Source organism: Camelina sativa, chromosome 13 (genome assembly GCF_000633955.1).
Source record: "Camelina sativa cultivar DH55 chromosome 13, Cs, whole genome shotgun sequence".
In the NCBI taxonomy this organism is placed as follows: domain Eukaryota; kingdom Viridiplantae; phylum Streptophyta; class Magnoliopsida; order Brassicales; family Brassicaceae; genus Camelina; species Camelina sativa.
The window spans coordinates 18,446,143-18,471,712 of record NC_025697.1 but is presented as its reverse complement, the minus strand read 5'-3'; the positions used below and the strand labels follow the sequence as shown (position 1 = coordinate 18,471,712).

General features: G+C 36.9%; 3 protein-coding genes across 4 annotated transcripts in view; 2 read left to right on the top strand and 1 right to left on the bottom strand.

Annotated features, from left to right (window-relative positions):
* Nucleotides 13,040-19,549, top strand: LOC104737068 (serine/threonine-protein kinase BLUS1-like). Of its 2 annotated transcripts, XM_010457165.1 has the most exons (21): nt 13,040-13,146; nt 13,254-13,485; nt 14,924-15,178; nt 15,276-15,400; nt 15,509-15,553; nt 16,213-16,294; nt 16,356-16,424; nt 16,515-16,685; nt 16,767-16,832; nt 16,917-16,985; nt 17,101-17,172; nt 17,271-17,548; nt 17,668-17,789; nt 17,883-17,977; nt 18,157-18,213; nt 18,297-18,395; nt 18,502-18,556; nt 18,643-18,698; nt 18,805-18,872; nt 18,968-19,019; nt 19,141-19,549. In XM_010457165.1, the coding sequence occupies exons 1-21, from the start codon at nt 13,118-13,120 to the stop codon at nt 19,183-19,185; spliced, it is 2,142 nt and encodes a 713-aa protein (XP_010455467.1). In that variant the 5' UTR covers nt 13,040-13,117; the 3' UTR covers nt 19,186-19,549. The 2 variants fall into 2 exon arrangements, with proteins under 2 accessions (XP_010455467.1, XP_019090694.1); XM_019235149.1 differs by lacking the exons at nt 13,040-13,146; nt 13,254-13,485 and adding an exon at nt 14,127-14,367.
* Nucleotides 21,070-22,545, bottom strand: LOC104737067 (ankyrin repeat-containing protein At2g01680). The gene is given in 3 exon segments (XM_010457162.1): nt 21,070-21,323; nt 21,423-22,091; nt 22,227-22,545. Coding segments are annotated over 3 exon segments (1,242 nt in total).
* LOC104737065 (FACT complex subunit SPT16) overlaps nt 25,515-25,570 on the top strand; it is a 4,350-nt gene continuing 4,294 nt past the window's right edge. The window contains exon 1 of the mRNA XM_019235000.1: nt 25,515-25,549. The gene's annotated coding sequence lies outside the window, so the exon portion shown is untranslated. The remainder of the gene's footprint in view (nt 25,550-25,570) is intronic.

Sequence of the window (25,570 nt, the reverse complement as noted above, 5' to 3'; positions counted from 1 at the left end):
GTTTGTGGATGAGCTGTAGAACTTCAGTTAAGAGCTGTTCCAAACATCCTCCAAAGAGTAATCCAAAAATGACTTAGAAACTTTGTGTCCCTATCTGAAGTAATCGACTTAGGAACTCCGTGAAGGCGCACCACTTCCCTGAAAAACAACTTGGCTATGTTGGATGCATCTGCAGTCTTCTTGCAAGCAATGAAATGTGTCATCTTGGAAAATCTGTCAACTACCACAAACACAGAATCCACACCCTTTTGTGTACGAGGCAATCCCAACACAAAATCCATAGCCAAGTCTTGCCAAATATCATCAGGAATAGGTAAAGGCATATAAAGACCAGTGTTTTATGATTGGCCTTTTGATACTTGACAAATATAACACCTTTTAACAATGGCTCCATCATCTCTCCTTAAGTGTGGCCAAAAATATCGTTCCTCTAGGCTAGCGATAGTCTTTTCTCTTCCCAAATGCCCACTAAGACCACCTCCATGCAAATCACGGATCAACTTCTTTCTTAGCGATGAGCAAGGGATGCACAATCGATCTCCTTTAAACAAATATTCTTCTCGAATATGAAAATCTGCAGAAGGATGTTTCTCGTTGCATTTGACCCATAGTTCCTTGAATTCAACATCATTCTCATACAACTCCTTCATAAACTCAAATCCCACAATCTCTTGTGTTAAAGTAGCTAACAATGACGCTCTCCTACTCAAAGCATCAGCCACCTTATTAAGTGCACCTGACTTATGCTGGATTATAAAAGGGAATTTCTGCAGGAAGCTAACCCAATGAGCATGCATTTTGTTAATCACCTTTTGGTTGTGAAGGAACTTCAAAGCTTGGTGGTCAGTGAACAAAATGAACTCTCTCTGAATCAAATAATGCTCCCACTACCTTAGGGCTCTAAATACTGCATAGAAATCTTGATCATAGGTACTCCACTTTTGTCGAGCTTCACTCAATTTCTCACTGAAGAAAGCCACTGGCCTTTTTTCTTGAGACAAAACAGCACCTATTCCCACTCCACTAGCATCACATTCAACTTTGAACACTTTATCAAAATCAGGCAATGCTAGAACTGGTGCAGTACATAGCTTTTCCTTGATTAACTCAAAGCTTTTCTCTTACTCGAGACCCCACTGAAACTTTCCTTTCTTCAAGCACTCGGTAATAGGAGAAGTAATAGTACTGAAATCTCTTATAAATCTCCTATAGAAGGTAGCAAGACCATGAAAGTTGCGTACATCACTGACTGATTTCGGGACAGGCCAATCCCTAATAGCTTTCACTTTATCTTCGTCAACATGAATTCCTTCTTCTCCAACAACAAAACCCAAGAAGAGCAACTTATTGGTGCTGAATGTACATTTTTCAGATTAATGTACAACTTATTTTCTTCTAAGACCCGCAACACATGTCTCGCATGCTCCAAATGATCTTCTTTTGTTTTACTGTAGATCAGAATATCATCATAATAAATCACCACAAAAGAACCTGTAAACAGACAAAGAACTTGGTTCATTAGCCGCATGAAAGTACTAGGGGCTTTTGACAGCCCAAATGGAATCACCAGCCACTCATACAATCCATCTTTGCTCTTAAAAGCTGTCTTCCATTCATATCCAGGCCTAATTCGAATTTGATGGTGTCCACTACGAAGATCTATCTTAGAAAAGACCTTAGAACCAGTTAACTCGTCAAGCATGGCGTTCAATCTAGGAATAGGGAAACGATACTTGATAGTTATCTTGTTGATAGCTCTGCTATCTACACACATCCGCCATTGATTTCCTTTCTTAGGAACAAGAAGGACTGGCACTGCACAAGGACTCATACTCTCACGAATGAACCCTTTCCTTAACAGATCTTTAATTTGTTCCCTTAGAATCTCATTTTCTTTAGGACTAATACAGTAATGGGGAAGGTTTGGTAAGCTTGATCTTGGAATAAGATCAATCTGATGCTGGATGTTGCGCATAGGAGGTAGTTCTTGTGGTAACTCATCTGCAATCAACTCCTTAAAGTCCTGTAGAATCTCTAGTATTTCTCTTGGAGTTGTCACTTCTTCTGTTACAACACTCATCAGACCTTTAATCACCACCGGACAGATACATTCTGATTCTTTTATTGCTTCACCAAGCTCTCTTTCACTATCAGTCAACACCAGGAAGTTAGAATTTTTCTTCCCGGAATTCTGATCAATGTGTGAAACAGGAGCCATAGCAATCCTGTGCCCATTCCAATAAAACATTAACACATTATCTCTTCCTCGATACGTAACGTCATTATCGTACTGCCAAGGACGACCAAGTATGATATGACAAACATCCATGTCAAGAACATCACACAATACCTCTTCTTTGTAGTGTTTTCCAATGGAGATCGGAACCTTACAAGACAGTGTTACTCGATATCGAGAACCTTTACTCACCCATCCTAAAGCATATGGCTTCTCAAGTGGCGTTGTGGGTAACTTCAGATATTCAACCAGTTTATGAGAAACTAGGCTTTCTGTACTACCATTATCCACAATCAAGTTGCAGACTTTGTCATATTCACTTATCCACAAACTAAGTGAATTTGTCATATTTCTAAACAGAAATAGAAAACTAACATAAGTGAATATGTCAAAAGAAAAGTTAAATTCACTAAATCCTTCCTACGTCAGTCTCCTCCACCTCCGTAGAACTTATCCTCAAGTTCTCTTCTGGATATAGAACCCCATCTTCATGATACTCCTAAATGTCAGCGACATTAAAAGTACTGGAAATGTTCATCGATTCTGGGAGATCCAGAACATAAGCATTGTCATTGATCTTCCGTAACACCTTGAATGGACCATACTTGCGAGGCTTCAGCTTGCTGTAGGTACAAACTGGAAATCTCTCTTTACGCAGGAACACCATCACTTCATCACCTTCCTTGAAAACTTTGAGTCTTCGACGTTTATCAGCAGCAACCTTGTTCTTTTGCCTAGTAGTTTCTAACTTAGCCTTAACAGCTTCTTTAACAACCAAAATCTCTTCAGTCATGGTTTCAGCTGATGCACTAACTCCAAGAGTCTTAGGCAACTTAACCAAATCAACCACCTGTCTAGGAACAGAAGTATACACTAGAGAGAAAGGTGATTTCCCTGTTGCAGAATGTACATCGCTATTGTAAGCAAATTCCACTTGAGGCAAAGCTAAATCCCACTGTTTTGGTTTATCCCCACAAATACTCCGAACCATATTTCCCAAAGTTCTATTAGTTACTTCAGTTTGTCCATCTGTTTGAGGATGAGCTGTAGAACTTCGATTAAGAGCTGTTCCAAACATCCTCTAAAGAGTAATCCAAAAATGACTTAGAAACTTTGTGTCTCTATCTGAAGTAATCGACTTAGGAACTCCGTGAAGGTGCACCACTTCCCTGAAAAACAATTTGGCTATGTTGGATGCATCTGCAGTCTTCTTGCAAGCAATGAAATGTATCATCTTGGGGAATCTGTCAACTACCACAAACACAGAATCCACACCTCGTTGTGTACGAGGCAATCCCAACACAAAATCCATTGATAAGTCTTGCCAAATATCATCAGGAACAGGTAAACGCATATAAAGACTAGTGTTTTGCGATTGGCCTTTCGACACTTGACAAATATAACACCTTTTGACAATGGCTCCAGCATCTCTCCTTAAGTGTGGCCAAAAGTATCGCTCCTCTAGGCTAGCGATAGTCTTATCTCTTCCCAAATGCCCACTAAGACCACCCCATGCAAATCACGGATCAACTTCTCTCTTATAGATGAGCAAGGGATGCAGAATCGATCTCCTTTAAACAAATAGCCTTCTCGAATATGAAAATCTGAAGAAGGATGCTTTTCGTTGCATTTGACCCATAGTTCCTTGAATTCAACATCATTCTCATACAACTCCTTCATAAACTCAAATCCCACAATCTCTTGTGTTAAAGTAGCTAACAATGACGCTCTCCTACTCAAAGCATCAGCCACCTTATTAAGTGCACCTGACTTATGCTGGATTATAAAAGGGAATTTCTGCAGGAAGCTAACCCAATGAGCATGCATTTTGTTAATCACCTTTTGGTTGTGAAGGAACTTCAAAGCTTGGTGGTCAGTGAACAAAATGAACTCTCTCTGAATCAAATAATGCTCCCACTACCTTAGGGCTCTAAATACTGCATAGAAANCAAGCAATGAAATGTGTCATCTTGGAAAATCTGTCAACTACCACAAACACAGAATCCACACCCTTTTGTGTACGAGGCAATCCCAACACAAAATCCATAGCCAAGTCTTGCCAAATATCATCAGGAATAGGTAAAGGCATATAAAGACCAGTGTTTTATGATTGGCCTTTTGATACTTGACAAATATAACACCTTTTAACAATGGCTCCATCATCTCTCCTTAAGTGTGGCCAAAAATATCGTTCCTCTAGGCTAGCGATAGTCTTTTCTCTTCCCAAATGCCCACTAAGACCACCTCCATGCAAATCACGGATCAACTTCTTTCTTAGCGATGAGCAAGGGATGCACAATCGATCTCCTTTAAACAAATATTCTTCTCGAATATGAAAATCTGCAGAAGGATGTTTCTCGTTGCATTTGACCCATAGTTCCTTGAATTCAACATCATTCTCATACAACTCCTTCATAAACTCAAATCCCACAATCTCTTGTGTTAAAGTAGCTAACAATGACGCTCTCCTACTCAAAGCATCAGCCACCTTATTAAGTGCACCTGACTTATGCTGGATTATAAAAGGGAATTTCTGCAGGAAGCTAACCCAATGAGCATGCATTTTGTTAATCACCTTTTGGTTGTGAAGGAACTTCAAAGCTTGGTGGTCAGTGAACAAAATGAACTCTCTCTGAATCAAATAATGCTCCCACTACCTTAGGGCTCTAAATACTGCATAGAAATCTTGATCATAGGTACTCCACTTTTGTCGAGCTTCACTCAATTTCTCACTGAAGAAAGCCACTGGCCTTTTTTCTTGAGACAAAACAGCACCTATTCCCACTCCACTAGCATCACATTCAACTTTGAACACTTTATCAAAATCAGGCAATGCTAGAACTGGTGCAGTACATAGCTTTTCCTTGATTAACTCAAAGCTTTTCTCTTACTCGAGACCCCACTGAAACTTTCCTTTCTTCAAGCACTCGGTAATAGGAGAAGTAATAGTACTGAAATCTCTTATAAATCTCCTATAGAAGGTAGCAAGACCATGAAAGTTGCGTACATCACTGACTGATTTCGGGACAGGCCAATCCCTAATAGCTTTCACTTTATCTTCGTCAACATGAATTCCTTCTTCTCCAACAACAAAACCCAAGAAGAGCAACTTATTGGTGCTGAATGTACATTTTTCAGATTAATGTACAACTTATTTTCTTCTAAGACCCGCAACACATGTCTCGCATGCTCCAAATGATCTTCTTTTGTTTTACTGTAGATCAGAATATCATCATAATAAATCACCACAAAAGAACCTGTAAACAGACAAAGAACTTGGTTCATTAGCCGCATGAAAGTACTAGGGGCTTTTGACAGCCCAAATGGAATCACCAGCCACTCATACAATCCATCTTTGCTCTTAAAAGCTGTCTTCCATTCATATCCAGGCCTAATTCGAATTTGATGGTGTCCACTACGAAGATCTATCTTAGAAAAGACCTTAGAACCAGTTAACTCGTCAAGCATGGCGTTNGCCAAATATCATCAGGAATAGGTAAAGGCATATAAAGACCAGTGTTTTATGATTGGCCTTTTGATACTTGACAAATATAACACCTTTTAACAATGGCTCCATCATCTCTCCTTAAGTGTGGCCAAAAATATCGTTCCTCTAGGCTAGCGATAGTCTTTTCTCTTCCCAAATGCCCACTAAGACCACCTCCATGCAAATCACGGATCAACTTCTTTCTTAGCGATGAGCAAGGGATGCACAATCGATCTCCTTTAAACAAATATTCTTCTCGAATATGAAAATCTGCAGAAGGATGCTTTTCGTTGCATTTGACCCATAGTTCCTTGAATTCAACATCATTCTCATACAACTCCTTCATAAACTCAAATCCCACAATCTCTTGTGTTAAAGTAGCTAACAATGACGCTCTCCTACTCAAAGCATCAGCCACCTTATTAAGTGCACCTGACTTATGCTGGATTATAAAAGGGAATTTCTGCAGGAAGCTAACCCAATGAGCATGCATTTTGTTAATCACCTTTTGGTTGTGAAGGAACTTCAAAGCTTGGTGGTCAGTGAACAAAATGAACTCTCTCTGAATCAAATAATGCTCCCACTACCTTAGGGCTCTAAATACTGCATAGAAATCTTGATCATAGGTACTCCACTTTTGTCGAGCTTCACTCAATTTCTCACTGAAGAAAGCCACTGGCCTTTTTTCTTGAGACAAAACAGCACCTATTCCCACTCCACTAGCATCACATTCAACTTTGAACACTTTATCAAAATCAGGCAATGCTAGAACTGGTGCAGTACATAGCTTTTCCTTGATTAACTCAAAGCTTTTCTCTTACTCGAGACCCCACTGAAACTTTCCTTTCTTCAAGCACTCGGTAATAGGAGAAGTAATAGTACTGAAATCTCTTATAAATCTCCTATAGAAGGTAGCAAGACCATGAAAGTTGCGTACATCACTGACTGATTTCGGGACAGGCCAATCCCTAATAGCTTTCACTTTATCTTCGTCAACATGAATTCCTTCTTCTCCAACAACAAAACCCAAGAAGAGCAACTTATTGGTGCTGAATGTACATTTTTCAGATTAATGTACAACTTATTTTCTTCTAAGACCCGCAACACATGTCTCGCATGCTCCAAATGATCTTCTTTTGTTTTACTGTAGATCAGAATATCATCATAATAAATCACCACAAAAGAACCTGTAAACAGACAAAGAACTTGGTTCATTAGCCGCATGAAAGTACTAGGGGCTTTTGACAGCCCAAATGGAATCACCAGCCACTCATACAATCCATCTTTGCTCTTAAAAGCTGTCTTCCATTCATATCCAGGCCTAATTCGAATTTGATGGTGTCCACTACGAAGATCTATCTTAGAAAAGACCTTAGAACCAGTTAACTCGTCAAGCATGGCGTTCAATCTAGGAATAGGGAAACGATACTTGATAGTTATCTTGTTGATAGCTCTGCTATCTACACACATCCGCCATTGATTTCCTTTCTTAGGAACAAGAAGGACTGGCACTGCACAAGGACTCATACTCTCACGAATGAACCCTTTCCTTAACAGATCTTTAATTTGTTCCCTTAGAATCTCATTTTCTTTAGGACTAATACAGTAATGGGGAAGGTTTGGTAAGCTTGATCTTGGAATAAGATCAATCTGATGCTGGATGTTGCGCATAGGAGGTAGTTCTTGTGGTAACTCATCTGCAATCAACTCCTTAAAGTCCTGTAGAATCTCTAGTATTTCTCTTGGAGTTGTCACTTCTTCTGTTACAACACTCATCAGACCTTTAATCACCACCGGACATATACATTCAGATTCTTTTATTGCTTCACCAAGCTCTCTTTCACTATCAGTCAATACCAAGAAGTTATAATTTTTCTTCCCTGATTTCTGTTCAAGGTGTGAAACAGGAGCCATAGCAATCTTGTGCCCATTCCATGAAAACATTAACACGTTATCTCTTCCTCGATACGTAACGTCATTATCGTACTGCCAAGGACGACCAAGTATGATATGACAAACATCCATGTCAAGAACATCACACAATACCTCTTCTTTGTAATGTTTTCCAATGGAGATCGGAACCTTACAAGATAGTGTTACTCGATATCGAGAGCCTTTACTCACCCATCCTAAAGCATATGGCTTCTCAAGTGGCGTTGTGGGTAACTTCAGATATTCAACCAGTTTATGAGAAACTAGGTTTTCTGTGCTACCATTATCCACAATCAAGTTGCAGACTTTGTCGTTAATTGAACACCTTGTTCTGAACAATTTGTTTCACTGTCCTTCTTCCTAAGATGATAACAATACCCTTTCAAGTACAATGTTTATCATCTCATTCGATTCTTCTTCAGTAAATTCAATACCTGCATATTCATCCTCTTCTTCATGCTCTTCTTCCTCCTCTAGCAAAGCTGTAGTTCTCCTACTCGGACAAACATTTGATTTGTGACCTTGTCCTTAACAGCGGAAACACTTGTCGATGGATGGTCTCGCATATGTGTTACTTTGCTTTTGGATTGGTGCTTTATTATGCTGAGCATTATTAGAACCATTGTTAGAACTTTCAGCTCCTTTATTGCCAATGTTTGGATCCCTGTTAACTCCTTTGTTGCCAGTGTTTGGATCATTGTCTTTCTCTCCAATTGGCTCAAAACTGTTCTGAACCAAGGGCTTTCTGAAGGTTGAAAACCCCAGAGATGATTTCTCCATCAATTCTGCTTTCAAAGATAGACTCGAGGCTTCTTGCACCATCCATACAGTCTGTAACCCTATCTTTCCTTGAATATAGCCCTTTAAACCACTGATGTATCTAGCCACCTTCTGATTCTCTGTTTCATTCAAGTCATTACGTTCAGAGAAACGTAAGAATTCAGCCGTATAGTCTGTCACTGTTTTGTTTCCTTGAACACAATCAATGTACATCTTGTAGAGAATTTGTTCATAATCTTCCGGTAAGAAACGCTCTATCATCAGTTGTTTCATTCGACGCCACGTTCTCACTGCACCCTTCCTCTGTCTTTGTCTTTGGAGGACTAGTTTATCCCACCATACAACAACAGTCTTCTTCAATCTGATTGCCACCATCTTGACTTGTCTATTCTCCGGGACACCCATAACATCGAAGAATCGATCAACATCAGTTTGCCAGTCTAGAAATTCCTCTACTCCCATAGTCCCATAGAACAATGGAATATCTGCTTTCACTCGGGAATCATAAATTCTTCTTCTTCTGAGTCCTCCTCCGAGCTGGAATTGTCAACAATACGATTGTTCCTGCTTTGTTGTCGATGGTTTCCACCGTGCTGCCGGTTGTTTCCACCTTGTTGGACCCGGGCTGGTTCCTCAACGGCCGGATTGTTTCCGCCTTGTTGATTTTGATTTGGTCCCCTTCGTTATCCTCCTCCTTGCATCGCGTTAGCAATCTGTTGGGGTAAAGCCGCAACTTGATTAGTCAACGCTGTCAGCAAAGCTCCCAAAGCCTCAAGATCTGCTTTGGTTGATGGTTGATCACCCATGGCCGATCAAGCTTCGAAAAGAGTAGGAGAAGACCTGCTCTGATACAACTTGACGCAGTCGGAAACTCTAGGCTTAGCAAGCACTAAACCTAGTTAGAAATCAAGTTCTCAATCATGAACTTGATTATTAGGAATTCTGGAAATCCACCAGATTAGAAAGAAAACTCTCTCTGCTTTTATTAATTAGAATGCAAAAACTGTTTTTCCAATAACCTAAACTCTCTCTATATATAGAGAAGAAACCCAAAACATGAAATAGAAAACTCTAAACAGAAATAGAAAACTAACATAAGTAATTATTAAAAGAAAAGTAAAATTCACTAAATCCTTCCTACATCATATTCACATTAAATTACATTTCCATCTTATATATAAAACACACTACATTGCACAAACACATTCTTTACCTATTTAAATTAATATCAGTTTAAACTTCAATGTTATTATTTACTGTTGATGCTAAAATTTTATTTCAAACACATTATTTGGAAAATTATATTGTAATCTAAAATATAAATTGAACAACAATGGTCAATATATACTATGATATTATTAATAAAATGATTCTAATTTATTGATTTTTTTTTCTTAAATTGCAATATTAATGATGTTTAGATTTTTTTGTAACATGTAGTAATACTGTTAATTAAAATCAAATACTTATATTTGATATATATGTTAATTAATGATTATTGTACTTAAACAATCTATATTTTTTTTAAGTTTATAAACAAACATAAAAATATCTAAAAGCAAATTAAAGATAATATATTTTAAATTTAAGCCACACAAAATTCTATACATCGAAAGTTTCAGATATACGCTTCCGAATACCTTGGATTTTATTGTCGATTTGGAATGATAGAAATAAAAAAAAAAAGTTTTCTAGGGTAGCAGAGCCAATCAATATTATAAATCAGGCGACTAATGATAAATTACTGACAGAGGAGGTCAAGTCTTTCTCTGCGGGATCCATGGATCCTTCGTCAACCTTGGAGGCCCAGGGTCATTTCTTTCGATGTCAGATTGATGGTTCTTAGAAGGCTTCAGATCCTTTTGTGAGTTTGGGCTTGTGGTACCGCAATAGTGAGGATAAGACGTTACTCCTGGGAGCACGTTGCCAGAGACACATCCCTTAGGCCAAGTCAACCGGCTGCAATGCTACAACGTTGCCTTAAAAAGAAAAAGTTTATTTTAATCATAGATATATTTATTATTTTTTGATTAATGGTAACCATTAAAAATTTGACATCTAACCATTAGTTATGAGCAATGTTTCTTGAGAAAGCAACGCACCGATTCTCTACTTTTTTCCTCTCACTTATTATTATATATATATTTTTAAAGCAACCTTTTTGATTAGCATCTCCTAGTGGAGATGCCCTTACTCCCTATACTCAGAGTTACAAGCTTTGATTTGGGCTATGGACTCTATCCTCGCTGGTGATTTTGACTGTCAAAATTATGAGACTGATTGTGCAAAGTTAGTCGCGATGGTGCAGTCCCCTAACGAATGAGACGAGTCTTCCAATCTGTTGGACAATTTTAGCTTGCTCATCACTTTCTTCCCCTCATTCACTCTTATTAGGCTTCCGCGTACATCCAATGTGTAAGCAAATTTTTTTGCTCGTTCTTCGAGAACTTTAGTTTCTTAAACGTCTTTTATAAACTTTTATCCTCCAGTTTGGGCAACCAATATTGGAGGTATCTTTTAATTAAATGTTTGATTGACCAAAAAAAATTGTATACATCTTAAGAATTATTGTTTTTAAATAGATAAATTCCGAAAAAATGTTCATTTTCCGCAGCAATACTAAAAGTGAACTGCATAAAACCATTTTTTTGAACATGATCATGGAAAATTAATTGAAATTTTGTTACATTTAGGTGAAAATAAGCAACCATAAGAGATCTTTGTGAATTTTATCCAAATCCGGACGACAGTTTATTTGCAAGGTTTGTTGAAGCCCCACATGGCCACATATTCCAGACGAAAAGACTTGGACTATGGTGTTAGAGATTTGGACTATGGCGACCTTTTGTGTCATTGTGATCCCATCACTCGGTAGAGATTAATCAAGAGGGTCAATTTTCACGTATCACTCGTTAGGATTGTGTCATTACCATTTTCACGTTGTGATCCTTGTAATTTCTTCCACATGTACAGTCTCATATTTTGATGCATACATTGTCGTACAATTAAATACCATGGCTATTTTTCTATCTTCGTAAAGCACAAACTACTTTAGCAAATCGATACTTACCGAAGCATTTCTACAATAATATATAGGGAATAGTTACTAATTTTCTCAGGCTTTGATCAAGGAACTATGTTTTGCCTTTGAGGAAAGTTGAAAAGGAGCATATATAGTTTTCCCACATGTGGGCTACCATACCAAACCTTTTCGTAGTTGACACAAGTTTTCTATTTTTGGATAAATAATATCATATTGAAAAATGAAAATGCATAAAGTCATACAGTTTTAGAAGAAATATATTACAAAAATGTTGATAAAATCACTAGAAAAGAGGAAATTTTGGTGAGAAATAATTTAGACCACTTAAGATTGAGGGGTTTTGGATGCCTCGACCCCCACGTTCTCCTTTCCATCGCTCTCCTACTAAAGTTTAATCACTTTTTTTTTTCCTGGTATAGTTGTATAAAAGATTTTACGATAAATATTAGTAATTAGTGTAATAACTATGATAGCTTCGTTCTTTTTTTTTCTCTATATATATAACAAATGCTAAACTACTTCTTTATAGTTCAAATAAATTATAACTATTAATAAACACCAGAGGTAACTTATTTCAGAATTGTTGATATACCACAAGATTTAAGATAGATCATTAAAGACATTAATGCAATTCATAATTGGGAATTTATTTTTGAAATTTATAATAGATTCAATTATAATTATTTCCTGTGAAAATGAGATTCAAATAAACATATTATCTAAAATTGTCGGAGCTAAAGAATGATTTACACAATTTTCTCTTAATTTAATAACATAAATCTCTAATACATTCTGAGAATTTGTTAGAAATGCCTTTTTGAGATACTCATTTTTATAAATATCATTTTTTTGAATATTTTTATTTTTGCTGACAATTACAATATGTTAAAATAATTTTTATTTACGTTTGAATTTTCTATTTTACAGTTATGGTATAGGTTTAAGGGGATATAATTTCGTATTTGAGAGTTTGATATTAGAATTTTATCATTTTGTATATTATAAATATGTAACTTTTGGTATATAGACCGACGTGTACGGTTCTTAGGGCGCAGGCTTGGGAACTTGAAGTTTCCCCAAAAATTCAACATTTCTTCTGGCAGGTTGCTTCTGGTTTCCTCCATGTGTTGGAGCGCTTTGTTCATAGAGGAGTCAGGTGTGATCCCTTATGTAAATGATGTGGTTTGGTGGTGGAGAAAAAATAATGTTTTTTTAAATGTCCCCGTAACTTTTGTATAGACAAAACAAATTAGAATCTCTTAAGGTTAGATTCTTTGAAAAAAAAGAGAAAAAAAATCTCTAATAATTTATATAATACAATGGGACATTAATTAAAATTCTTTGACAAAAATAGATAAGATTCATTTTCATTACATCTCTTATTCAATCAACGCCCAAAACCAAAGTCATTGGTCAATAATGTCTCTTCACTCGTAAAATTTTTACAAAACTGTAGCCACGTGTCATAATTGCCACGTCATACATTGTCTCTCTCGGTTCTCAAATCGCGTTTTCTCATCAGACAATAAAAATGTTAAACAAAATAAAAAAAAATAAAAAAAAATAACTTTTAGAAGAACAGAGCAAACAAAAAAAAAGAATTAGATTTTTTTTTTTTTGTTTGTTGTTGTCAATTTCAATGGTGTCTCGGTTTCGTCTTGTGCTAGAGTACTTGTTCTAGTCTCTCTTTTGTTTACTCACAAGATTTTTTTCCTAATTTTGTTTGATTTTTTTCTTTTTATTTCTCAAGACGGATTTGGTGGTGTTCTTTTTAGGGCTGTCTTGGGTTCGAGACGACGTAAGAAGATGGCGAGTACTAGTGGTGGCGGTGGTAGTGGTAGTGGTGGGACGAAGATGAGAGGTTTCTCTGTAAACCCTAAAGATTATAAACTTATGGAAGAAGTTGGATATGGTGCTAGTGCTGTTGTTCGTCGTGCTATTTATATCCCCACTAATGAAGTTGTTGCTATCAAATGTTTGGATCTCGATCGCTGCAATAGCAATCTGGTTTGTGTTTCTCTTTGGTTTAATTTGATTCTTCGTTTTTCTTGTTTTTGAGTTTAGCTTCAGCTTCGAATTTGAATTTGAGGGAGATTTGTTTTTGTTGTGTGTTTGCAATCATAAAAATTGAAACTTTTGAGTCGTTGTGGCAATAACACCTTTGTTGATATGGGTGATGACCAATTTGTTTACTAGTCTTAGTGAATCTTATGCTTATGCTATATATGCGGGTGTACTTATTGTATAGATCATCTTCCCATTTTGTGTTTTGTTGTGTGTTTTGAGAATCATGTGTTTGCAATCATATAAATTGAAACTTTGATTCGTTGTAACAATAAAGTTTTTATCTTGTTTGATGTGTTATGACCAATTTGTTTATTAGTCTTAGTGAATCTAATCCTTATGCTATATATGCGGGTGTAATTAATTGTAGATCATCTTTCCATTGTGTGTTTTGGGGTTTTGGTTGGTTTTATCATTTGAGATCAAATGGGAGAGTTATTTAGATCTCTATCTCTCTTTCCCTTTTCGAAAATTCATGTTTTGTTTTGGTTGTTTGTAGGATGATATAAGGAGGGAGGCTCAGACTATGACTTTGATTGACCATCCAAATGTTATAAAGTCGTTTTGTTCGTTTTCTNTGGTGTTCTTTTTAGGGCTGTCTTGGGTTCGAGACGACGTAAGAAGATGGCGAGTACTAGTGGTGGCGGTGGTAGTGGTAGTGGTGGGACGAAGATGAGAGGTTTCTCTGTAAACCCTAAAGATTATAAACTTATGGAAGAAGTTGGATATGGTGCTAGTGCTGTTGTTCGTCGTGCTATTTATATCCCCACTAATGAAGTTGTTGCTATCAAATGTTTGGATCTCGATCGCTGCAATAGCAATCTGGTTTGTGTTTCTCTTTGGTTTAATTTGATTCTTCGTTTTTCTTGTTTTTGAGTTTAGCTTCAGCTTCGAATTTGAATTTGAGGGAGATTTGTTTTTGTTGTGTGTTTGCAATCATAAAAATTGAAACTTTTGAGTCGTTGTGGCAATAACACCTTTGTTGATATGGGTGATGACCAATTTGTTTACTAGTCTTAGTGAATCTTATGCTTATGCTATATATGCGGGTGTACTTATTGTATAGATCATCTTCCCATTTTGTGTTTTGTTGTGTGTTTTGAGAATCATGTGTTTGCAATCATATAAATTGAAACTTTGATTCGTTGTAACAATAAAGTTTTTATCTTGTTTGATGTGTTATGACCAATTTGTTTATTAGTCTTAGTGAATCTAATCCTTATGCTATATATGCGGGTGTAATTAATTGTAGATCATCTTTCCATTGTGTGTTTTGGGGTTTTGGTTGGTTTTATCATTTGAGATCAAATGGGAGAGTTATTTAGATCTCTATCTCTCTTTCCCTTTTCGAAAATTCATGTTTTGTTTTGGTTGTTTGTAGGATGATATAAGGAGGGAGGCTCAGACTATGACTTTGATTGACCATCCAAATGTTATAAAGTCGTTTTGTTCGTTTTCTGTTGAGCATTATCTTTGGGTTGTCATGCCATTTATGGCTCAGGGTTCGTGTTTGCATCTTATGAAGGCGGCGTATCCTGATGGATTTGAAGAGGCGGCTATATGTTCTATGCTTAAAGAAACACTTAAAGCTCTTGATTATCTTCATAGACAAGGGCATATCCATCGAGATGTTAAGGTCAGTTTTTTTATTTTGTTTCACTTTTGAACTTTGTATGCCCATTTATGAGCCATGACATGTATTCAAATCTTTCTTTTGGTATCTTGTGTATTAGGCTGGAAACATACTTCTTGATAACACTGGGGAGATTAAGCTAGGTGATTTTGGTGTCTCTGCTTGCTTATTTGACAATGGTGATAGGCAACGTGCAAGAAACACATTTGTTGGTACTCCGTGCTGGTTGGTTATTGTAGTTTTCTTCATTTCGGTCTTCTTAAGCTTCACTATTTTCTCTCTACTTGACGCTTTCTTGACGGTTGATGTGTCATATCTTGTTTCAATTTTTAGGATGGCACCAGAAGTCTTGCAGCCAGGAAGTGGATACAATTCAAAGTGAGTTTACGCTTTAATACCAAGTGCCATTTAATATACTCTTACTTCTCTGCATGGTCCTTGTTAAATATAGCAGTTAGTTCAGTTTGGTATGTGTCATCCAACTTCTCAAAATCGAGTGCTACTGATTTTTGTTGTTTCATCCCCACAGCTGTTTAAAATTTACTATCAGTTTATGCTTTGGTATCAAGTGCCAGCTAATATACGCTACTTATCTGCATGGTCCTTGTTAAATGTACTCTATATATCTGCAGTAGTATATGTGTCATCCAACTTCTCAAAATCGAGTGCCGGTGATTTAGTTGATCTAGATAGTGTTGTGATTGTTTCAGCTCCTCAACTGTTTAAGTGTTACTATCAGTTTATGCTTTGATATCAAGTGTCAGATAATATACTCTACTTCTCTTCATGGCCCTTGTTAAATATAGCAGTGAGTTCAATTTGGTATATGTGTCATCCAACTTCTCAAAATCGAGTGCTGCTGATTTTAGTTGGTCTAGATCGTGTTGTGATTGTTTCAGTCCCACAGATGTTTAAAAGTTACTATCATTTGAGTATCTTCTATGTCAAATGATATTGAAAATCTTTAGGAACTGTTTGCATCAAAGAAATGCAATAACAGCTATTGGTTGGTTTGGTCTTATGCACCATCCTCACAGGGCTGATATCTGGTCTTTTGGAATAACGGCGCTGGAGTTGGCTCACGGTCATGCACCTTTCTCAAAATATCCCCCTATGAAGGTATTCATTTATTTCCTTGTGTGTATTGAGAAAAGATCTGATTCCTTTTTCCTGGTAATAGGTACTCTTAATGACTATTCAAAACGCACCCCCTGGCCTTGATTATGACCGTGATAAGAAGTTTTCAAAGGTACGCTGCTTCTTCCTAGGTAAATATTCCTATTTGATTACTTTCCATTTCAAGGATTGTTCTAACTAGAAGACGTCCAGCTGTGCCCAGTCCTTTAAAGAGTTGGTAGCACTGTGTCTAGTGAAAGATCAAACAAAAAGGCCAACTGCTGAAAAGTTGTTGAAACACTCATTTTTCAAGAATGCAAAACCTCCAGAGATTTGTGTGAAGAAACTATTTGCCGATTTACCACCTCTTTGGACTCGCGTAAAAGCTCTTCAGGTTTGCCATACTTTTTTCTCTTCATCGATCTTGCAGCACTCGTCCTGTTCTTCTTTTAGTGATAGAGTCATTTCACAACAGGCCAAGGACGCTGCACAGATTGCTTTGAAAGGAATGGCCTCTGCCGACCAGGATGCTATATCTCAGGTGACAAACACACAACACAAGTTTGATATTATTATTAAAACTCGACTTGCAGAATGCTTATAAAAATGTTATTTTTCATATCAGAGTGAGTACCAAAGAGGAGTAAGTGCTTGGAACTTCAATATCGAAGATTTGAAAGAACAAGCATCCTTGGTAAGATATGCTTTGATGGTATCTCTTAAATGATGCCATTTGTGAAACCATTTGTTTCCGTCAAATAATCCGTTCTTACTTTTTCTTTTTATCTTTTTTTTTTTATGTGCAATAGCTAGATGATGACGATATTCTAACAGAGACTAGGGAAGAAGATGAATCTTTTGGCCAACAGTTGCATAATAAGGCTAGTAATTTGCTAAGAAGTTTTTAGAGAAAATATCTTATAACTCTTCACTCTCATGGTATATGGTGGTTTGAACTTAATTGGAAAACACATTGCAGGTGAATGACAGAGGGCAAGTATCTGGTAATCAACTGCTATCCGAAAACATGAATGGGAAGGAAAAAGTTTCAGATACTGTCGTGGTAGAACCTATCCGTGAAGAGAAATCCACTCTCAATTCAACTGCTTCTTCTGTGGAACAAGCGGCACCAAGTTCAGAACAAGACGTTCCACAGGCCAAGGGTAAGCCAGTGAGACGCCAGACTCATAGTGGACCACTTTCATCTGGTAACGTGTTAATCAATTCAGACTCAGAGAAGGGTCCTAGTTATGAAAGGTTCGCCATTAGCTAATTGTTGTTTGAGAGATCATTGGATTACAGTATCCACCACTTCAGATTAGCTTCTCTGTTTCACAACTTTCTAATGCGCTAATATGAAATTTGCTATCTGCTAGGTCTGATAGTGAACGGCTGCTGAAGCCATCAGTTCGGAGGGCTCCAAGCTTTAGTGGTCCTTTGAATCTTCCAAATCGTGCTTCGGCTAACAGTTTTTCAGCTCCTATCAAATCTTCTGGAGGTTAGGAAAATACATTTTCGATCTTCATGCTGCTTAGTAATTTCAGTTTCTTCTACTGCAGTTGACTTAGCGTTGGTTGTCCATCTTGTATAGGATTCCGTGATTCCATAGATGACAAGTCGAAGGCTAATGTGGTTCAAATCAAAGGAAGATTTTCAGTAACATCAGAGAACTTGGATCTTGCAAGGGTGGGCATATCTTTTCCTGCTATTCACATTCGTTTTTATTTGAAAGTTACTAACCAGACCAACCTAACCTAGGATATTCCACTAAGTGTAGTCCAGTCTCGATCTTCACGAGTTTCTTGGTAGTCTCTGCGTTTTAATGTAGAGTGAACACTGATAAATTCGTACTCTTTAATCTACAGGGATCCCCGTTGAGGAAATCTGCCAGTGTTGGGAGTTGGTTACTTGATTCTAAAATGGTATGTTTGCTATCAGAAAGAGTTCTTTTAATCAGGAAAATTTATGTCGTCTTATCATAACAATCTTATTTTTCCGTTAACAGCCAACGGGTATGCCTATCAAGGAATCTAGTACTCATCATGCGTCCTCAGTCATCATGCCTCATCTTCAAAATTTGTTCCACCAAAATTCAATACAGCAGGTGAGAAGAGAAACTTATGAACATTATCACATTGAGACATGAGTTTAACTTGATTGTATGATTTCCTCAAGTTATGTATTGTCTTAACGGAACTCTCTATCTTCAGGATCAAATTATGAATCTACTGAATACCTTACAACAAGCTGCTGAAACAACAGATGGTAAGATATATACGTCTTACCACTTTGTCTGTTATAACGATGAACTTTTTTTTTTGACAGTTGATTAATTCTCATTCTTGTTATAGGTTCTCAAAATGGAAAGTTGCCGCCTTTGCCTCGAGGATCTGACAGCAATGGAACCGTAAGTAGTTTTATCAACAAAATTAATGTTATTGTCTCACATAGACCTATTATGCAGTCTCGTAATCATGTCCTTCGCATTCTTTGCCTTTATCGTTGGATCACAGGTTGTCGAACTCACAGCTTCTGAGAGAGAGAGGTTACTATTTACCAAGATAACCGAGCTGCGAGTTAGGTTGTTCCTCTTTTCCAAGCTATCAAATCTTTCTTAGTAGAGATCATTGTGGTGTAAGTCTTTACTAATTGCGTCTTTAAACTCGATTTCTTTAGGATGAAAGAGTTAACGGAAGAACTTGAAGAAGAAAAATCAAAACAGATCCAAGTAAGTTACCACACTTTGATCTCATGAATAAACTAGATGTTTGAAACTGAAACCACATCGAGTAAAATCTTATTTTCTGAATCATACTCATTCAAACACCTCTTGTGTTTATTATCTACAGCTGCAGCAGAAATTGAAATCAATCACCGGTCGCGACAAATTGTAATTGGGGACCAGAACAGCTTACTTCACAGAAGCTTTTAGGAGAAAGGGAAGAGTATATGTTGTACACTAAGAAACCCGGAGAACTCTCTGATCATGAAAGCAAAAAGGACAGATTTGGTTCTGTTCTGTATGTGCAGAAGCAGACATCATGGGCCATTTGTTTCTGACAGAAGAAGTTGGAAACAAAACATATAGAGAGAATAAATAGAGAAGAAAGCTCTTGGTCATGGAAAAAAGTGTATTTGTTTATTTGATCTAAAATTTTAAACCTTACAGTTTAAGTTAAGATTATTGTCTCATATGTGACTAATATAGACTTCTCAACCTTTTTTTTGTGGATTGTAAATGAAACCTGATTTGGTGTATTTGTATTATATCCGCCAAGATTCTTTACTAAGAATTAGTTTGCTCCTTTGTTACAAAGATATGTTTCATACTCTATAGAGATGTACTCCAAATTAGGTAATATTACCAGAATCAACAAATCTTTTCTTTATTATTAGGAATGTTCGGGTATTTTCAAAATGTCTAGTGTGCCCTTGGTTTATGTTACCGGAGAAAACGTAATTACAAAAATGTCATTGTCACGTCAGAAATCGCTGACGTGTATTAAATAACTCAGCCGTAACGTTTTTACAGAGGTAATGACGGCTGAGTTATAGGTATGTTGCGGCTGATTTATGGAAAAAACATTTGAGTAAGAGCGGACAGCTGACTTAGAGTATAACTCAGCCAAGTGTTACGGCTGACTTAGTGAAATCTGGCTGAGTTATGCTATAACCCAGCCGTCATTACGGCTGACTTTTCACCCGATGGTTGAGTTGTGAAAAATTTGGCTGAGTTATCACTACGACACGGCTGAATTAACTTTTTCCGGCTGGCTGAGTTATGAAAAACGGCTGACTTATCGTACAACTCAGCCATTTTAAGGCTAACTTAGTAGCAAAAGATTAATTACTAGAATATCATTCAGTTACGGGTGACTTATTTAACGATATGGCTGAGTTACATATTTTCAGTTGATTAAGCGGCTGAATTTGACAACCATTTTTTTGTTTTTTAATTACTGTAATGTTATTCATGTTGTGACTGAGTTATAATTTGTTTGATGGCTGATTTAATTAATGGCTGAGTTATAATTTGTTTGGTGGCTGACTTGCCACTTCGGACGCATCATCCATGTCATCATCTTCTCCGAAAATACGAAACGTCGTTCCTTCGACTTCCATCTTCTTCACCTCGATCAAAAGTGAAGTTTTTTACCTTCTTCTTCACCTTATTCTTTACATTGTTCTTCACCTTGTTCTTCACTTCTTAATTTTCTCATTCTTCTTCATTTTTTTCATGGATCTAGTTCCGTTAATTGTTGTTTTTGGTAATTAGGTAAAGAAACACAAATATGTATTTAACACCGATGATAGAGGGTGTAGAGTTGTGCAGATAGATGCGGAAACAACGCACGACAAGCTTGTGAAGCTTGTTCTCGTTGATTACGGATTGAACGCGAGGAAAGATGAAACGGCTAATAAGTCAGCCACGAAGCATTATAACTCAGCCGTCATATAAATCTACGAGACCTTTCGTCTTCTTTAAGTATTATAACTCAGCCGTGAAATAATATAAATCAGACGTTCCCTGTCAATAATGACGTGGAATCATTTGCTGATGTGTATTTTTTTCATATTTTTGGAATTAAAAATAAAAAATAAACCAAGGGGTAAATTGTAATTAGACTCTGAACACTAAGTATTTAAGCAATTTTTAGAAAATTGTTAGATATTAGGAATAAACCAACTTTTGGAGTACATCTGAGTAATTCTTTCAGAGATTTATTACATGGAAACAATATAAAATAAAATCAAAGCTACACAATCTTAACTTTCACCTATGATCCTTTAGCTAAATCTTGAGTTGTTAAGCCTTCAAGAATCAGCTCGCTTCTGGTTCCAGGTACCTTCTTAGACCGTTTTCACAGCAAGAAAAACACAACAATGTAAGCAAAAACAACGATGATAACCGAACCTACACTAGCCGAGAAGTACCACATTGTATCTAGAGATATAACCGACATTGAAACCAAGAAAGAAACATACAATGGCACTGCTATCCATAGAAACCACCATACATAGCCTTCACCAGCTGGTAACAAACAAAATGTCATGAACATTGCTCCAACGAAAGCCATACTATTCACACCCCTAAGAAGATAGAAATATTTATGACTCATCACAACAGTACCAACAGTCTTTTTAATTTCTTCTGCTGCATTTTCTTGGTATAAAACTCCTGCTGGCTGCAAAGCTGTTTGATAAGTAGCTGTAATTATCAGTGCGGCTATCACTAGAAGCGCGCTACGTGTTCCTTCGAAGGTCTAGTTCCTATACCGCGCTGTTTGCATGAACAAATGCTCTATGAAACTAATGGGAGACCTCAAGATTTCCGACACTTTCTTGGATTTCGGTAGAGAGTCTCCACTCTTACCTCCCCATTTTTGGATTATGTTTTCGATGTTACTGTTCGAGTGATGATCTCTCTGGTTATGTAAGATAACTAGGGCAGTTAAACCTATCATGTTATGGATGTTTTGGTTAACTGCCGAACATTTTACCTAGAGCTTTACTACTTTGAATTTGTTCTGATATGCTGCTATGTGTAAGGCTATGTTGCCGTCTTGATCACGTTTGTTCAAAAATTGCATCTCTAGTGATTCAGCGTCTGTTTGTCGCAGTCTTTGGACCCATCCCAAAAGTACTTCAAGCTCTTCGTGTCTATTGTTCGAAACCGCTATGTATAGAGCGGTTTTACCATACACGTTTGCATCTCTAATGCAACCAGGACAAGCTAAGAGGAACTTTGTCATAAGATCAGTCTCTCCTCTTCTCACTACTTGGTGAAACGGCGTCGTACCTTATAGTCAACACCAAACTATTTCAACCTTTGACAGTAGCAAAAGATCAATTCAAGAAAACAAAACGATTCATAAACACAAATTATATGAGTTGGTCTAGTAACTAGATATTTGATGTCATCCTAATTATATACCTTCTCTTCCTCGGAGGCGAACAAGGTCAGGATCAACCTTGAGTAAACTTAGAACCAACCGTGTTTGACCTTCATCTATAGCAAGATGTAATGGACTTAACCCATATGTGTTAAGTTTTCTAGCAAAAGACGGCTTAAAATTCATCAGCTCCATGGCAAAAGCAAGGTTCCCAGAAGCAGAAGCTACATGAAGAGGAGTGTTAATGAAAGATTGAAAGGCATTGCATCAGATTTCAAGAATGTATAGATTCTCATGGATATGAGCATCCAATTTATCAATACTTCCGATTTGAGTGGCTACGATCAATCTTGGATCCATTATGTCAAATAACAGGAAAAAACAACTCTTTTCCTTCAATAAAGAATAACTTGCACATTACTTATATAATCTATGGCATCGTTTGAACAAGTATTTGATGTTGACTTGACCCATCATTTGTTTAATGGAATGAATTTGATTTTACTTTGGCTAAAGCCCATAGATGACAAATTCACTAGAGGAACACTCATCAGAAAGAGACTACAAAAGTTTTCTCTAAGGAAACTACAATATTAAGTAAACCATAACAGATCCTACCAACCCCCACACAGATCCCAATTGTCATGTCAAACTATTTGCACCCAAAGTTAGTGGCAAAAACAACAACAACAACAAAAAAAAACAAAATCCAACAATATATTGTTCCTGATTCCACTGATCTAGACAGTACAGTCCAGCAAACTAAAGATGTTCAAGACTTTGTAAGTCCACAAACCGAGCATGCAGAGTCGGTAACAACAGAACCAAAGTCTCCTCTGCGATTCAGTAATGACGACATAGGAATTGAATATCTAAGCCATGATAATGTCCCTGAGGAAATGCTATCTCCACCTCCAAGATCTTCACCTTATAGAACTGATGACTTCACCACTCAGCCTAAAACTTGGGTGACAAGATATTATAGAACAGAGCCTTCAACTTCCACAATTCAAGAGGATCTGCCTAGACCAAGAAGCTTGGAGATTTCAGCTATTCCTGAAGTGTTGGAAGAGGTTTGTTGTCATGTTTTTTCGCGTGTTTTGTATATACTCCATGCTTTGCCAAGGAAAACAAGGTATAAAATTCTAAAAACCATGTCTTTAAGAGCATACTGATCTTTCTGTTCTAACTTGTAACATTTATTGAACATTTGCAGAGCCTTGGCTCAGTATCTTAAAGAACGTTTTTCAAGTAGTCTTTATGGAGATTTACGTTTAAGCAAGATTTTGGTCGGAAAGACAAGAAAGCTAGCTGCTCGAATGTTTTTTCGAGACACTGGTGAGGTGAGTGGTGATCGATGATTCTCATCTCTGACTCAAATGTGTTTGTTTTTGGATTATAGGTATTGAAGTTTAGAGGACTTATAGATGTGCAGCTGGATAAACCCTATGGTGGTAATTGAACATCGTTGCATCCATCGTCATCTGAATAGTGAATCTAGGCGGTCTAGGTGTTTACACTTAACAAGATAGATCATTTATATATATATATACTAGATAGTATAAAAATATGAAATTTAATGATTTTTATTGACTACACTCAAAAAGTTGACGATTTTATGATTCGTATTGATAGTGTGAACTTCTAAAATCTAAAAAAAAAATAGAATTTCAAACTATTGTGTACCCAAATAAAAAATACAAAGAAATATCATACGGGGGAAGAATATTAGGGCTGTGGAAATTGAGTTGGATTCCAAGTTGGTGGTGAGGTTCTTAACTACGAGGATCAGCGAGATGCATCCGTTAGCTTTTCTGGTGCGTATATGCCATGACTTTCTTTCTAAGGACTGCAGAGTCCGGATATCATATGTATATAGAGAATCGAACTGTCTTGCAGATGGACTAACTTCCTATGCTTTTATTTTACCATTAGATTTTCAATTTTTAGAGTGTAGTCCGCGTGATATTGGTTTTATTTTTGATGAGGATGCTCGCGGGCATGCCATCCCACAGCACGTCCGATTGTAATTTTTATATAGTCTTTGAATAAACACAAGGAAACCTTTTCCTTGTTTCTCACATAAAATAATAATAATAATACAACGAGATATCAAAAATATCAAAACAAAATTATTAGAAAACAACTCCATAATGAGAGTTAGGAAAAAAAAAGTTTCCTTTGAGATTTTGATATATGTTAATTCAAAACTTTTAAGGGTGAATTTGCTGGGTAACCAAAAAAAAAAACTAACAAATAATTTAGCCATCTATTCAAAAAAATTAGAAGGAGTAAGGGTAGGGTAAATTACTATTTTGGATTTTATGGATTAAGGATAGTGGTGGATATGGGTGGACGGCGGTGGTGGTGGACGGTGGCCAGGCGGTGGTCCGTCGATGGTCCGGCGGTGTTACGGCGTACTCCGGCGGTGTCCCGGCAGTACTCTGGCGGTTGTCCGGCGTAACTCTGGCGGTACTCCGGCGGTGGTTCAGCGATACTCCAGCGGTTGTCCGGCGGTAGTCTGGCGGTGTTTCGGCGGTTTTCTGACAGTTGTCAGACAGCTGGAGGTGGTGTGATGGTGGTAGGAGGTGGTTTTAGGAAGTAGAAGGAGGGTGGTTGGTGGTAATAGGGTGGATATGGTAGTGGTAGAGATGGATATAATAGGGTTAATATAGTATATATTATATATTATATAGAAAATATACTAGATCTATAGTTAGAGTAGTTAGTTATTTAATTTAGTGTTTTTTTCTTAGTCATTCTTGCCAATTTCCCAACTTTTAATACCACAAACAACAAAAACTATTGTAATCCGATTATTTTTGTGTGTGATCTAGTGTGGTTTAGCGCTATTTGGTTAATGCGACCGATTTATAAGTTATAACATCAAAGTAATTTGTTTATATGTGTTATTATTATTCTCATAACAAATATACAAGAACTCAAGAAGTTTAAAAGCAAAGATCGTTGCCAAATTTAGAACCAAGTTTGCTATTTTTTGTGTATCGCTCTCGTAGAATAATTTATTTATTAACTTTATTTCTCTTCCGTTTGCAAAAGAACATTAAAAATGGATGCTAATTTTGTAAACAACATGTGCTTTCATACAGCACGTTATTGACAGAAATAACTCCCCACTTCACGTGATTTGCAAATGAAAAATTCACAGTCACTTACTTAAAATTCAGTTAGTGGGCCTTTATAATTCATTTTTTCATAAAAGCCCAAGTGGGTGTTTAACACTAAGCAAAGCCCACCATAATCAAAATAAATATACGTTCCACTCTCAGAATTGCCTCGTAGAAGAGCCATTCTTTGGTAACCTTTAGTTTACTTCCCCCATTCTCTCTAGAGGAGAGAGCCTCGCCGGAGCTTTTTTTTTTTT

What these genes read in the sequence shown, in the direction of transcription:
- LOC104737068 (XM_010457165.1), top strand. Translation starts at nt 13,118, where the DNA reads ATGGTGTCTCGGTTTCGTCTTGTGCTAGA. An exon ending in ATATCCATCGAGATGTTAAG is followed by an intron (nt 15,179 to 15,275) that starts GTCAGTTTTTTT and finishes CTTGTGTATTAG; the next exon opens with GCTGGAAACATACTTCTTGA. An exon ending in CTCGCGTAAAAGCTCTTCAG is followed by an intron (nt 16,686 to 16,766) that starts GTTTGCCATACT and finishes ATTTCACAACAG; the next exon opens with GCCAAGGACGCTGCACAGAT.